At 32.9% G+C, this 16,839-nt stretch overlaps 1 protein-coding gene across 1 annotated transcript in view; it reads left to right on the top strand.

The window, feature by feature from the left end:
• Positions 1 to 16,839, top strand: part of LOC136990036 (uncharacterized) — a 48,684-nt gene that overhangs the window by 9,996 nt on the left and 21,849 nt on the right. Inside the window, exon 2 of the mRNA XM_067288370.1 lies at positions 13,006 to 13,396. Within this exon, the coding sequence (XP_067144471.1) occupies positions 13,264 to 13,396 (133 nt within the window). The 5' untranslated portion in view covers positions 13,006 to 13,263. The remainder of the gene's footprint in view (positions 1 to 13,005; positions 13,397 to 16,839) is intronic.

Here is a 16,839-nt window from a genome sequence, read left to right as displayed (position 1 = left end):
GTCACAATCGCAATCACGGTCATTAATACAGAAGTTCATTAAAGTAAATTTAATAATAATAATATTAAATTAAAAATTAATTTGCCTACATTTCGGCACACATTTTCAGCTATTTTTGTCTACTTTAAATATTTTAAAAGCAAATTTAAGTTGGGTCAATAACGTTGCTACGAAGCAGAATTTCTTCCTCTCGGCTTCGTGTTGTTTGTTAAAACGAAACAAAATATTATTTCTGGACTTTGACATAAAGATTTTTTTGACCGACGACGAGTTTTGCCGAAAATTCCCCGAGCATCTGCGTAACTTAGAAAAATCGACCGACGTGTGTTTACCTAGATACGACAGCGGATCCGGAAATCTTTACAGAAAGGAACAAGGTCCAGAGAGGAAAATCACTAGACGAAGGGGTGCAGCTGCACCCTTCGCACCTCCCTAAATCCGCCCCTGGCTAAATCCATCTCGGCAATTCCATTAGTTTTCGGGCACACCTACGCAAGTATCGAGTTACATTAGTCGTAGATTACTCGCGTTGGTAATATCGAGTTGATAATTCTTTAACTGGCGATCGATGTCGATATAGCACCGTGCAATTTCGTACGGGGAAAGAACATTAACCGCATTTTTCTAATTATTAGAAAAATATAGGGCGAAAAACTTGCGAAAAACCGCACCGTTTAATTACATTAACACTTTAATGACAGTGATAAATTTCTTTGTTTAATGGATAAAGTTTTAACTATGCTAATGGTGAAAGCGAGTTTTTGATTATTCCTTGTATATGTCAGGGTTAAAATTAATTATAATGGTGAAATAATGAAATATTCTCGCGAGACTTTATTTTACATTTAAAGTTTTTGACGTGAGAAATTGTTGCGAAAATGTTTTGAAACTCGAGTTAAGTCATTCGGCATTGGGAATTTCTGACAGTTTATTTTGTCAAGCTGGCCGAGATTTCAAATGGAAATCCTCTAGCCACTCGCTAGATTTCCAGATAAAATTACTGTAGAAGTAATGTAATCTTCTCAACTGAAATCGCAAATCCATGAATAGTCATTTTGTATCTTTTACTCTAAACAATCGTCTTGGCCGAATAAATTGTTTTATTATTCCAGTCAGGAAACGGAAAGGTTTATAAATAGTACCATTTTAAGAATTGCTAGGAAATTTTATCATTCCGGGGGATTGCCCGGCCTCATTATACTTATCTCTCTTATGCCATTAGAGCTATACGAGTAATCCCGTAACACCTTACGGTGATAAATTCCATATAATCTACCTTTTATATTTTATGATGAAACTGGCGAAAATATAATCTGAGAATCTTGATTTTTAAATTAAGGGTCATTTTTCAAAGTGAAAACGAGCGAAAGCGAAAAACTTGCGCGCATTCTAGGCATAATCTCCAGGGTATAAACGAAATTCTAGCTCTTTTCGAACCGCATCCGTTCCGTAAAACTAGAATTTTATCCATTTAATAATTGCTATTTTCGGATTTTCCCGATGAAAATACTTACTTTCTTATATCCACGTAAATATGTATTTGTTCGTATACAAAATACAATTTAAACGACGGGTATAGAGTTCATCAATAACAGGTGTGAAAAGAATTTTTCTCCTAAACTGCTTCGGGTCGTAGTCTCTGGAGGGCAATGCGCAATTTTAACCTCTTTTAACCTCGGTAACAATTTACGAGGTTACATTCTCATAAAATGCCCATAAATTGCTCCATTTATTATCGTATTCTATAACATTATCCCGTTTTCATATACAATACCATGCTGTAAATTAATTTATCAGATACTTTAACAATTTATATACTCCACGCATCTATACCCATTCGCGTAATGTCGGAGAATATTTACTTTACAGCTTTACCAGCGAAAACAATTTTTAAAATGCCATTTCAACCGAGTTTTCGAGATGTTTTATGAACTGTAACTTCACTTTTAATATCTTTTTCTTCGATACAATTAAGCGTAAATATACTCTAAACATAAATGGGCTTCTCTAAAGGCATTATAATACAGTAATAATAAAAAAATCGATATTTCATCGCTGGGCTGCGACTCGAAAAAATTTCTAGACTTATAAATTCCCATCTAGACCGGAAGTCACGTGATTTCAATGGAAAAATTTCCCCAAAGCGGAGTTACGTAGGTGACCGGCACGACTCTGTTGCTATCGGGAAAAGTATGATGTACAGGGGCAAGCCATTAATTTGAGGTGGCCAGCATATATTTTAAATTAAATAAATTAAAAATATGATTAAAAATTGCCGCCCGGCATGTAATAATTTTTTATCATTTATTTAAAAGAACTTTCGGGAATAAATGACATTTTTAAACAGAAAAATGCTCAGTTGATAATTAATAATAAAGTGAGAGCCGAGATAACAATATTTAGACTCGAAAAGAGAGATAAAGATTAGAAAAAAATGGTATTTTTCCTGACTCCGATATTTGTCTTTCATTCATTTCTTTTATTTCTTCAACATAATTCTTTGACAGCTTTTTTCTATATCGATTTTCTCGAGGAACGATGTCTCGGTCACAATTCAATCAATGAACAAGAACAAATTGCGGTATTTAATAAAAAAAGAAAGAAAAATCCTCTACTTCTTTCACTTTTGCTATATTATATTCCATCATTCCAGTAAATGATTATGCAGAATTCTGCCTGAGAGATTATGATATTTAAAGGCGAATGTTTAGGTCAATAACCTTGCCGGAAATTTAAAATTTCCACAATCGTCTCCAGTTATCATTATCCGTACGAAATTAAAAATGATTCTCTTTGGAATTTTAAACGGTAAAAGGTTTTAAACCAGAGATAAAGCAGCATCGGAAGCTATTATTTTGCTATTTTTTCCAAATAACGGCACAAATACGCTTTCAACAAGTGATTGAGGCACATTTTTCACATTTAGAGTGATGGATGGTTGTTGTCGACTTCACTACTAGTGCCTAACAGTTACTGTCCATCAGATACTGTCTTCTATCACGGGGCCAGTGAACCCTCGTAGCTTGATATCGGTGCATCCAAAATCAATCACGATTACCCACTGAAAGATATTAGCCTCAAAAAACAATTACGTGGATGTAATCATCGAATGTCATCATCGATCCTTCAAATTATCCACTGATCTCCGTTGATTCCTGCAATAATTTCATTACGTCTTGTTAATATGTGACATAAGAGAAGGCTAAACGACTTATCTCTGACTTTGTACGTGTTGAAATGATGAATAGGATTCGTTAACAGCGAACAAACGAAACCTGAATAGAGCGGTGATTAAGATTTACTTGTGCATTATTCTTCGAATTAAGGCACAGCTTTAAATTCCCAGCCTGTGGAGTAAGGCTAAATGATCGAATCTTTAGAAATTTTGACGTTTAATCTTCGCACGAATAAATGAAATCGTTATTGTTCCGCACACAAAACCAATCAGGTGGAACCAATGATCATTAAGAAGAAAAACCGAGAGATAATCCATCTTGATCCCGAATGGTGGAGGAACTTTGTTTCATCTTCTTTGTAATTAACTTAATGGAAGCCACATTCTCTTCCATGTCATCAAGCTGATGCTCAATCAAGTGTTTAGATGTTTGCTTCTTCTCCACTAATGCTAAAAGTGACCACAGCAAGTTCAAAAAACTCGATTGGACCCTTAACCACTTATAATATAATTGAGTATACAAAGACAGCGAGATTCATTTACTTCTAAACTAGAACAGCATCTCGCAATTATTCCAAATGTGATTATCATCTTTTATGAACACGTGTGTGTGGCACACAATACTCGTGTACGACTCAATATCTGGAAAATTGTCATTACCATCAGCAGGGAATATTTTAATATATTTAACTTCGCGGTCCTTTTATTAACTGGTTTCCTAATAAGGATTTCGTGAATATAATTATCAGTATAATGGTTTTCCTCTATATCCGTATATCGAAATGCGGTTAAGGTACAAATAATTATTAAATATGAGAAAATAATAATAATAATTTTTTAAAATCGATTAGCTCGTGTTTTATCTGATAATGACAAACGTTTAATTAATTAAAAGCACATTAAACTTGTATATATTAAAATATTCAAAAGTATTTATAGCAAAATCTGTGGTTTTGCTGTACTTTCTACTTTTGTTTATATTGTGCTTTATTATTTGTTTGTTGTATTTATTATTACGAATATGTTTTATTAATTAAGTGTGCTTTTTTATTATAATAAACTACGGCCAATAACGTCATTCGTTTTAAATTAACCAATATAAGTTAATTAAAGTTCAGTTTTTTATTTTTCCGGTTGTTATATAAGAGGGAGAAAGTATAACGATGGGTAAAAAAAATCACTCCCCGAAGACTTTACATTTTTGGACTCAGGAGACCTTTAAACGTGGAAAAATTCAAAAAAAAAAAAAAAACTTGGGGGTTTGTTCTGCACGTAGGGATGTTAGTGTGTGTGTGTGTGTGTGTGTGTGACACAACTTTTTTCATCCAATTTAAAGCTTAATTACTCCTGTGCATTTTGTTAAAAATTTATGAAATTTTGCAGAAAGGTGCGTGTATTAGAGAGAAATGTTTTCAGAAATTTTCAGGAAAATCGGACCATTGGTTCGGGAGATATAGCCCTACTCCCTTAATATCCTCCGAACCGATCTGCAGACTTAAAAGTAACGTTAGCAATTATCAGGAATAAAAATGAATAAAATGGCAGGAAAATCCAGCAACAACGTTGCCAGTTTTTTAAATTAAATATGAATTACATTTAAAATTGGCAGGAATTTAAGAAACAAAAAAAATTGCACATTTTATTTTAATTTGAATTACTTTTACAATTATTTTATTTTGTATAAATATAAATTCCTGCATTATGTTTTACAATAAACAATAAAGTAGACCCGACGATTATCGTTTTTTCCCCGTTTCTCCTCGCAAGAGAAAAACGAAAATAATGACTTTCTATGAACAATGCAGGTGCAAATAAAAGATTCGAACATAAGTTTTAAATCCTATTCAGGGGATTCTCTGCACCCTTCACATATTGTTGGTTGCTCTTTCAATATGCGAATGTATAATGCACGTATTGACACGTTAAATTATTTACTCTGTTCTTATCCGAATTAAAGTACTCTGTATTTCAGAGGATGCACATGCTCTTTAGATAATACATCATTCAAATCTAATTAGAAAACCCTCACGCTTTGTTAATCTTTAAAACCTCGGAACCTATTTTCTTTTATCTTATTTAACTAGTTGTTTTATTCTTTTGTTGTTGCGGATTTAATTAAAATTTTACAGAATTCGTACAATTAAAAAATCTGTTTTTATTTCCATTAGTTTTTTTAAAAAATAGAAATAATATTTTGAGTTTTTATTTTACTAACTGTAGGCGAAGAGGTAAAAATTTGACCTCTTCAGATATATTTTTCCATCCTTTGTTTATATTTTTTCGCATATCTCACACTTGACGAGTCCAAAAATGTGAAAACTTTTACAAAATTCTGGGTGTATGTATGTATAGGGTGGGTAGTGTTTGTGTGGTTCGACGTCTATTTTTCTTTATATCTCAACACTGGATGAGCCAAATATATATATTTCTATATATTAGGCATTGGTGCTAGTAAATTTTGGTAGTTAAGCGTCGAGTGGATGGGAAGATAGAGAAAGACCGCGTGTCGTATCTCGAGTGGGATCAAACTTAAAGTTATTATCATTTACGATTTTAAAGAAATCGTAAATAATAATAACTTTAAGTGTTTGGAATTTTTTATAATAATTAACAATACAAAAATCACTTTAAATAAAATATTGTAGCGGACGGCACTTTGTAGATAATGAGGGCCGAGCTTATTTTTTATATTTGAAATCGTTAACATATAATAAAGCTGAAGAATGTCGGAGGTCTGGTAATGCACTATTCGGAGTTACATACCGCAGAAGTGGAGTATTTATTAGTTCATTTCGTCGTGTCACCGTTGGGATTTATCTCGACGTACCGAGTTAAATCGTTAGGATGCCTGCACCACCCAATGAACCTGGGTGGAAGAATTTGAAATTGCTCGTTTGACGTGTTTACACGAAAACTAGAGATAAGGAAAGCTCTGACGTTTCTGGTGTATTTGACGCAAATATTAGCATAAAAAATAAACATAGAAATATTTTCATAGTATGCATTTTGAATACATTTAAAATAAGATTTATTGTGTTTATTTTGTATTGTTTAATTAATTTTTAGCAGAAGTTGGTATATTCTATTGATTAATTTAACTTATATTACACAATGCTAACACAGATTCGAAGGAAATTTGATTAATGCGTTGGCTTTTATCTTATAAAAGCACTTGGCAGATGATGGAAATGTCTGGTCCGCCATCTTGTGATAAAATTATAGTAGAGTACATTTTAATTTGACAGATATTCTAAAGTTGGCGCATTAATTTTAACCAAGTTTGGTTAATTTAATTTGCTAAATTATCAGCCTAGAAAATAGCCATCGGATACCGAAACACTTGCTTAGTTTTATAAATCTTTTTGAAAATGAACGAACTGAAATGTAAATAAATCAAAGTTTACTATTTGTAGAAAAAGCGTTTGTGTTCATTTTAATTTCATTTTTATTTTATACGAGCCAAGTCACTTAAACACTACTTGCCATCCCCTAATACAACGAACACTAAGACAATCCCTTATAAAATATATACTAAAATACAATATAACAACGGTGTTATTTTGATTACAGACTTTTCTTTGTTTGGTTTACAACAGAAAACACTTTTTCTCGATAGAAGAATTAAAACTGTTTTACAGATAAATTAATTAAAACGTGACCCAAAAATATAAATATTTAAACAATTTATTAAATAATTTACAGATTTAATTATTTTTAGCAGGTATTGCATAAAAATCTCACCTTTCACCCTTTCACCCAAATTCTTTAACATTAAACATTAAAAGGTTGAAATGTTTAGTTGATAATTCATTTTTGTCAGCAATTTCATTAATTTTCTTTCTTACATTTCCGTACGAATCGCGACACATACGTAAAATTTCGTATAACACCAGGATACAAAAGAATATCGTATGACGTAACTGTAACATACTTTTAAAGCTGTAGCATCTCGGATGGCGCAATGAAATTCCAAGCTTAGCCAACTATTTTTCTGAAATTTAATATTTTAAATTGAAATTAAATTATATTTACATTATATTTTGTAATGTAAATATTAAAATTTTTTTTAAAATATTTATTTAATCAACAAAACAAAAGTTGTTTCACTCTTCTGCATTATTTTTTAAATAGATTAGAGAAATACGATTTTAATATATATCGGTCGTGTTTTTTCAGATTAGAGGTGGTGTATGGCGGAGTTGACACCACCCCCACCTTACACAACGGTGCAATGCATTTACACCCACACACGATTAAATTCTATATTTGGTTACGTTTATCGGGTTTCGGAATGGAGAGGATGGTGGGAATCCGTCCACCCCTATAACGTCATCAAAATGCATCGTCTTAGGTATGTCTTCGAAGTTTCGGCCTTCTATCTTGATTAGAAGTGGATGAAATTTGAGTTGCAAGATTTGAGGTCGCGATGCGAAGCAAGATAAATAAAAGCATTTAATTAATATAAAAAGCTTCAACATCGAAGCGATTTTTGTAAGTTTGCATCATAAATTTTGAGATATTTTGTAATAAGGCGGGGACCTATTACGGCCACCGAGTTTGGACTATTATTTTGATCAATTCCAATTTTTTCCTCGAGAATTGGCTAAGCTATCATCTAGAGTCTAGGGGGATAACTTGGAAAAATATTGGAATTGCCGAAAATCATAGTTCAAACTTGGTATATAACAATGGAGGACTTTCTACGGAAAATTGATTCCTATTTAGATGTTAGACACGAGAAGCAAATTTGGAAAAATTCAATTAATGCTTAATAAATATGATGTAATTTATAAAGCGGGAGGCCGATAATGACATACCTAAACGATTCAAAATGATAAATCGTTGGTGTAAGCCATTATGGGCCACCTGTCTTATTTTATACGGTTGCTCGGGTATGCCATTATGGGCTCCTTGCCTTATTTATATTATCATTCGGGTAAGCGCGTTATAGATTGGAATATATTTATTATTCACAAATTCTGTTTGAGATCATTTTGAGATAAAACTTTTATATTTAAGACAAGTTAGATTTTATTTTCTGTCTTTCCCGATCATGTTAAAGACTTATCTATTGATATATAATACTTACAATTTTTTGTTTTATTTTAGCTCGTTATATAACTTACTATTTACCAATCGAAGAGACATTTTATTTTATTTACGTTGGCTTTTACAAAGTTGGATTTTTGAAGTCTCTAGACGTTTGTAAGTTGATGACGTCGGCCGAAGAAAATATTCGGAATTTTCTCGTCGATAAACATTATATAGAATTTCAGATAATACTGCTGTAGCATTCATACATGTTGTTTTGTTTTCATAATGATGGAGGTTATATCGTAATGGCTCTCTTAGTTATCAATGAAACTATAACATGAATTTTATTCCTGGAAACAAATCTTATAAGTAATTTCGAATTTTTCTAATTGAAGCAGTTAAAAAAAATTGGGAGGAATCTTCACCCAATTTCCGTTAGCCATTTTTCTCTTTTACTTCTCTCTTCTTTTTCTATATGCTAGAAATAACCGAGCAAACAGCAAAGGGCGAAGTTCATCCTAGTGTACCAACAAGCCGGCTCCTTCTAGTGCAGGGATTCTTAACAACTTTCCTCTTCCGATCGGGTGAAGATTGTGGATCTCTTTCCGGAATAATGTTTTTAAATTCATAAAATAAAATTACAGAAGAAAATAAAAAAACACGTGCTTCTTTCTTAACACAATAATGAACAATTTCGCATAATAACATAAAATTAAGAAAATGCTTCTATTTCGAGCCCACTAATCTGTGGTTAAGAGCCATTGTTCTAGTAGAGATAACCATTGCTTCTACGCTGCTTTCCGAAAGTTTTAAGCAGTTTAAATGAAGATGCCGTTTCTTATTGGTTCCTCGCGTTAATCGGTTAGTTCGACGGGGAACACAACGTAACACGAAGGCGATTTACCGAGGAAAGGACTTTCTATCGGAAACTGGCTCGTATTTGGATGTTAGACAGGCGAAGAAAGTTCAGAAAAATCTAAACGAAGTTACCAGGGTCGTGTGATTTTATTAATTCAGTCGACGATGGCATTTCGTGTCGAGGACCAGGTAGGAAAACGATGTCGGCAGCCAAATAATGATATTTATTATAGATACGGTGGAAACTCGATTATCCGAAACTCTCTGTGTATTATCCAGACACCAAACTCCATATAACAGGAAATCACTACGTCATCCGTTGGTTGTAGCGCCAGGAAACTAGGTCACATACATAGCATTACGTCAGATTTTGAGTAAATTAACTAATCTACAAAAACAATAATTGCATTATAGTATTTATTGCCCACGAAACTTTAAATGTACAGTCTTGTCTTGTTCCTAAAGCATCCAAAACACTGGATTATCCGAAATTTCGTTTATCCGACGGCCGTTTGGTCCCATCAAGTTGAGAAAATCGAATCTCTACCGTAATTGTATTACACGGCAGATCTATCTCGTATAAATAATTTTCAATGTAATTTTATTACAATTTGGTTTCGGTTTATTCGGTTACGGTAACACGACACGTGGGCGGCAGGAAGATGCCTCCAGGAGGACCTTTAAAAGAAACTGTCTCCTATTTAGACGTTACTAACGTGAAGAAAACCCAAAAATCTCGACGTGGCCAGCCCGTTGACGAGATGCGAACCCACGACCACCGTTCAGTGGTTTTATCGGCAACTGGTGGGCTTATTCCAGTCTAATTAAATACGGCATCTTCGATTCGTCTGGAAAGATTGGCCAAAATTGAATTTTGAAAATCAACGCACAACATTTTTTGTAGAGCGGACTATTTTCTTTTTAACATATTTAATAACTCATCTCTTCGACCAATACGTTTTTAATAAACAAATGATTTTCTCTCGCGAGTATTCTTAATCCAATCCAAAATACAACCGAGGCGTTTTTGGAAAAAAAGAAATTTAATCAAAGTGACGCTTTAGAAATTTTTATTCCCTCCGAAGAAATGCGTCAAATTTAAGTACGGTATTTCGCGCGTGTCATCGAAGTAAAACTGGAATAAAAAAATAAATAAACAAATAAAAAAAACTGGTCAGTCGGGCGATTTCTCATCTCGCTACTACGCAAAGTTAGCGGAGAGACGATTAACGAGGGAATAGTTTAGGGGCGAAAATTAAATTGTTTAATGTTCGATCATCTGCAATAAAAAATATACTGGTCAAGTTCTGGCTCTGATATTTCTTTATAACACGGCTTCCCAATGGATGGGGGGGGTAAATGAGTAAATTAGATACAGTGTATATTGTATATAATATTTTAATATTGTTTAACGTTGTACCACTTAAATATAATTTATACCACCTTAAGTACAATATAATTAAAATTTCTTAAAAGGGGGGTCTATACATGAAAAAGGTTGGGAACTGCCGGATTATATCCACTTTTACTCAAGTGAGAATTTTTAGAAGTTACCAGTAAAATTTTACAGCAACTCATTTTGTACAGGACAGTTAAAAGTGGTCGTAAATTAAAGTCTGAATAATTTTAACTTATTTTTATTTTTAATGAGATTTTGTATTTTCGGACGATTTTCAGAAAAAGCAATAAATCTTTAAGCTTGTTTTTTCTTAATTTCAAATTTTTAGGTGAATATTTTTATTAGATTTATTACGACTTATAAGATGTACGATCAACTTTTATGTGTATTTCAACGTTAAGTTATTCGCCGGTTCTCGAAATGTGGTCCAGAAGCCGCACGTGGCCCTTTATAGGCCGCTTTGTGATCTGAAAACAGATGAAAGAATCGTATTCGTAAAAAAGTAATAGCTATTTGACCCTCAAAATATCGCTTTCAATATCTTATATTTTATTATTTATTTAAAGAATTTACTTTTTGCTATTATAGAACCACGTTGCACTTATTCCAACTATTAGGCCGACAGCCGGAGGTACCAGTGGTTAAAGTGGCGGCCCACCGCTCTGGGGAGTCCGGGATGGTATCCGGACGAGTCGAAAACGCCAGAAATGTTTCGGAGGATGGTCCCTCCGGATATATCGGGTTCCATCCACCATCCGGCCTACCCATTGTGGCCTACCGAATTCGCAGTGGGTTTGCCACAATGGTCTTCTGTCTTCTTAGTACTGCAGGGATGAGAGTTTTAAAAAACTGTTAAGTTACGTTGTTTTCCAGTTGCGTATAAATAACGCGTGGATTTTTTTTTTTGAAAATCCTTTTTTCTGATCAGTACGCATACTTGGGTTATCCATTTACATACACGTAAGACCTGGGTTCGTGCACTGATGAATAAAAGAGGATTTTCAAACAAAGCCCTGCGCTGTTTAATCTTTAATTTGAAGACGATATAACCCAACAAAGAAACTAAGATTTATCGGCACTTATAAATTCTGTGCCTTATTAAAATTTAAGAGTACTATTTTTATTGTATTTTAATTCAATTAAAAACTCAAAATCATGAAAAATTTATTAGAAATATGTTTAAGAGCACAATAGATAATTTGTTTTCATTGCATAAAATATAGAAAATAAAGTGTTACTCATTAATTTAACATAGAAATGATATGAATTATGGATACGTTATACAGGTTATTTGTTATACTAATTTATGCATTTTAAGTTGTAATATAAATTATTTTAATATATTTAAAAATATATCAAAATAATAATAATAATAATTTGTGCTCGATATAAGAGTGGAAAATGGGAATATTGCGGATTTAGGATGCTTGCAGCGAACTGTACAGTACGTCTGTCCGGGAATGACGTGGCGTGCCCTCTTGCTAGTACCAAACCTACTGTAGTTGCGCCAACGGCAAGTCATAGGACCATTCGTCCACGGTCGTGTTTAGAATGTTCAGATATGAAATGCCACAAATGAATACGGGACCGAGAAGGCTGCTCACCCCTAATTCTACACCATTCGTTTAGGGTAAAACGCAATTGGTGTCGCGTGGATAGTGGAGCAGCTGTATCCAGTGGCGAACATTACGACGGTTATGCACTCCATTCCGGGAAAACAGTACATCGTCGGGCCATAAAATGTACCGAAGGAATTGCGACTCGTGGTGCTGTAAATTTAACACAATGTTGCACCACTCAAAGTGTCGTATGGCATCTTTTGCATGTAGTGATGGTCGCAGATTGCAGCGGTCGGGTGCGTGTCGGGTGTAATAGCTGGTGTATTTGTGTCCTCTGCTGTCTACACCTAACTTAATGTAACCTTTCAATGCCGGAAAGATCTCTTTTGCCCGTGGATAGATGTTTAAGTGGCAACCTTGTAACTTATGTGAATTCAAAGAATCCCATGCTTGGTATTGTTAACAGTGATAAAAGATGGTTTGGAAATATAAACATTTCATCACTTTCCTACAAACTTAGTCTAAACTTTTTATTTTCAGTCGACGTATTTTGTGAATTTTATTCAATTGAAATAACATTTTCAAATCAAATAAAAGACTTAATCATTTTTTATTATTTTGTAATAATGTTTTTTGATTTCAACCTTGTATTATAAATCCCACTTTTCTAACAATTTCAGCATTTTCTTCGAAACCAAATCAATGAATATATTGATATAATATTCTGAAGTATCGAGACAAATATAACTTACGCGATGAAAGCAGGGCCGGCCCAGACGTCGATTTTTCGGGCCTCGATCCCGGGCCCCGCGCTCAAAGGGGCCCGACACTTTCAAATTTCCAAGAAAATTTCGTTTGGTAAATATTTTCAGCCCCCTCCAATATCGTTTTCCGGAGGACCCGCAAACCTCCAGCCGGCTTTAGATATAAGAGAATAGAGTCCTTTATGTTAACTAAGGCATTCGTATTCTTCTTTACAGAGCTCCAGCAACGTGCGGACTAGTTTCTCACCATCGCAGAATCATTATTATGTATTCGTTATATATGATTTTTGGATTGTATGAAACAATACAGTGCCATGTGGAATAAGTGACTGGCAGCACTCAGTTACTTAGGAAAAAAGGATTAATTCCAAAATTTCGTGTTGAAGAGAAGCTGATCTCATTAACTTCGTCGTCTTCGAAACTTTACGTTTTAGTAATGTGATCGCATCAATCTTTTACATTTGTCATGCGATTATGTGGGCGGAGCATACAATGACACCATTAACTTCGACTAATGAAACTGCAAGTAGTATTTCACCCTTTTCTGATGTCATCACCTACGTCACGTCGGTAACAAAACCAAATTTACCAAATCCTAAACCAACAGGTAATCAGTTTAATTTTAATAATTTAATTAATTAAAATTAAAACGTTAGACATTAAATTAATGAAGCAAAAATTGATTAAATATTTCAACCGTTTACCAGTCTCCGTCAAATCACGTTTCGTCTGAAAAGAATTCCAAAAATTCTCTATAAAAGTATATAATTTCGAAATATATTATATTAATGTAAATATTTAATTTTGGCCTTAAAAATTATATATTTATCTATAAAATTTTCGTATTAAATAAATTATTAATAAGCTTTCTACTTGTGGAAGATGATGCTCGAGTGCAAAATTAAATTATAAATAATGGCGATTTCGTGAAATTCTCGAGATTATTGTGGATTAATAACCAATTTAATTTTTTCCTATAGTAATTTTCATATATATTATAATAAGCGTTAGAAAATTCATTTAAGGCGTAGATAATTATAGTTTTTAATTAAGTAATTTAAATAAATATTTCTTTAATTAGAATTTAGCTTTGGAACAAAAAGGTTTTTAATGAGAGAAATATTTAAAAAATAAATTTTTTCCCTTAAATAAATTAATCAACAAATTCACCTATCCTTAATTTGGTTATTTGACAGGAATTTTAATTAAAGGGAGCGCGTGAGAAAATAAATTGATACCAATAACAAATGGCACAAGTTAAGTCTCGATTTTTATTTTCTTTAAAAATCATATTAAATAAATGCCATGTTTATTAATATTTTTAAATAATCTGATCATTAATCAGAAGAAATGTTTGATTTAAAATTGCATAACTTGGGAGATGCTAAAGTTCTTCTATCTTTTAAGAGTTGGAGCAATGAATTAAGGCAACGCGACACGTGCCCGGGGAGTGCCTCCCGAGAGCACTTTCTATGGAAGATTTGCTCCTCTTTAGTTGTCAGTGTTGTATCCACTCGGCCATTGGTGGGTTCGTTTCTAAAATCTAAGCGAACTTTAAAATTCTCAAAAAACGCCAACCGAATCTTTGTGAACATTGACAATGTTAAAATAGTAGAAGCCTGTATTTGAGTACGTATCAAACGCCTTCTCGTACTGCTGCCGAATCTAATGCAAATCTTAACAAAGAAGACAATCGTCAGAATTTTTAATACCAAATTCATAGAGAAAAACAATTAATTTTATTTTAAAAAATCGTAGTTATTTACTTATCGCTATTAGAAGAAAAGTATAATCGATATCATGCCCACGAATATATTAATAATACGTGCTTGCCCGACTTTGCATTTATTATTGATTGTTTCATGGAATATGTCAGGATATGTCAAGCCTTGGTTCGAGGAACCCCATTGTGGGCATTGCGTGTGTCAGGGGCCGAACCTACAATAGATACGATTACAAAGCCCCCCCCCAGTGCCTACGGGAGAAAAAAGAGTTTAAAAAATAAATCAATTTAAGGCTTAATATAGTTAAATTTATTCGTTGTTCTGGAAAGCTTTCAGAGATTCAAATATTTTATTTTAATCTCTGATCCCTTTCTCACTTTCGTGTCGAAGAACACGAAAGTGAGAAAGGAATTCAGACATATTCTTCACTAATCCTCAAACAAATCCATTAGGTAATTTTAAAACGACGGAAAAGAATTAAAATTAAAAATAAATCGAATTGTAAAAGATACAGTAGAGCATCGATTATCCGACTCAATTGGGGACTGAGGTTGGTCGGATAACCGAAAACTATGAAAAAATACCTTAGTATATCGCTATTAACCTACTTCGCGTTGAATTTTCATCGATGTTAAGCCTAACAAACTTTTTTTAAAATAACAATCGTCGCTATTGTATCGTTAAAAATTATTTCTTTATTTTGCACAAAATAAATACAAAATTAAAGAAAATAGAAAATTAAGCTCGGTTTAAATACCGGCCTCCCTTTCACGGTCGAGCCAGTGTTGCCAGCTAAAACACCCAAAAATTTAAAAAAATAATATTAAAGTAGCCGAGACAGCCAAATATTGTAGCGCCACGTCACTAGCGGACATTTCAATTTGCCGACTAGAACGCGGTCGGATAATCGATGCTCTACTGTATTGCATGGCCCTCCGTAACTCATCGAGTAATTTTAAAACAGCCTAAACCGAAGACAATTACTTATTTTATTTTTATTATATGTGGACTTTCCATTACTCGAATTAAAGTATTATTTGTTCTGTCCTGTGTCAACACCGCGATTAGTATAGTCGGATCTTATTTTATTGAAATTAAACAATATGGTACTGTTCGACGTAACACAAGAAACCCCCTTGAGATAGAAGAAAAAATCAACAAAAACTGAAGTGAAAAAAAAAGAAATATTTAATCTCTTTGTCGCAAAATATTTAATTAGAATGTTGATTTTAGTTTAAAATACTTCACTTTTTTGCTTTTTTTTATTTATTTCGGTATTCGAATTAAGTCCGTATTAATTCAATTAGTGAAGCTAATTGACAGTTCTCGAAATTTTGCAAGTTCCATTCTGCAGATTAAAAGTTTTTGTTGACTGGAAAGACAAATTTTTGCATTTTTAAAATCAATTTTATAATGTAAAGTAAAAGTATTTCAATTGAATTTCTTTAAGAATATTGTTTTAAAACAAACGAATCGGAAATTATTTGAAGAAAATCTTCTAGACGATGATAAGAATCAGATGGAGAGGCTCGAGATAGTGTACTTTTACGTCAATTTGACGTCATTTTTAAACTCGTTCATTGCAAAACTGGAAAGATGACGTCAAATCGACGTTAAAAGTGTACAATTTCGGCTCTACTGAGATCTCGGATGTGATTTTACTTTCTTTAAGCGCTTTTATTCGATTTACTTTGAATCGTGTCTCAAATCTTGCAACTTTAATTTCATCCGCTTCTAATTTAAACAGAAGGCTGAAAACTCGACAGCCCACATCCCGCTCCACCCCGAAATCTTACAAAAATAACCAAATATAGCACTTAATCGCGATGTTCGTGTGGGTAAATGCTCTGTATTGATGTACGCCTGTACGGTGTATGGTGGAAGATGATTGGGGTGGCTCCACACTCAATCTCAAAGAGCACGACTAATAAAAGCATTTCTTTTATTTTAAAAAATATAATAAAATTACTTTCCAGATCATTTGTACTAAATTAAAAAATAATTATATCTAGTTACATTATTACGCTGCTTAATAATAGATCAATTATATTTTAAAATTATGGTTAAAACATTTATTTAAATTTTCTACGTTTTTCTTATTAAAAATAGAAATTAAAATACACTTTAGTGGAGTACTATGGTAGAATTGACTGAAACACTTCACCTACATTAAAATATTTTAGTCTTTTAATTTATTTTCTGACTATTATTAAAATATAAAATATTTAATTTATTATTTGGATGTATCTTTTATTCATTTCTTTTCATTACTTTTTGAAAATAATATTTTTAATTTAATTAAAATAAATAAATAAAAATGACTTCT

This window comes from Centruroides vittatus, unplaced genomic scaffold (assembly GCF_030686945.1).
Source record: "Centruroides vittatus isolate TY-2023 unplaced genomic scaffold, ASM3068694v2 scaffold_861, whole genome shotgun sequence".
NCBI lineage: Eukaryota > Metazoa > Arthropoda > Arachnida > Scorpiones > Buthidae > Centruroides > Centruroides vittatus.
The sequence above is the reverse complement of the archived record's forward strand: the minus strand, read 5'-3'. Positions and strand labels throughout refer to the sequence as shown.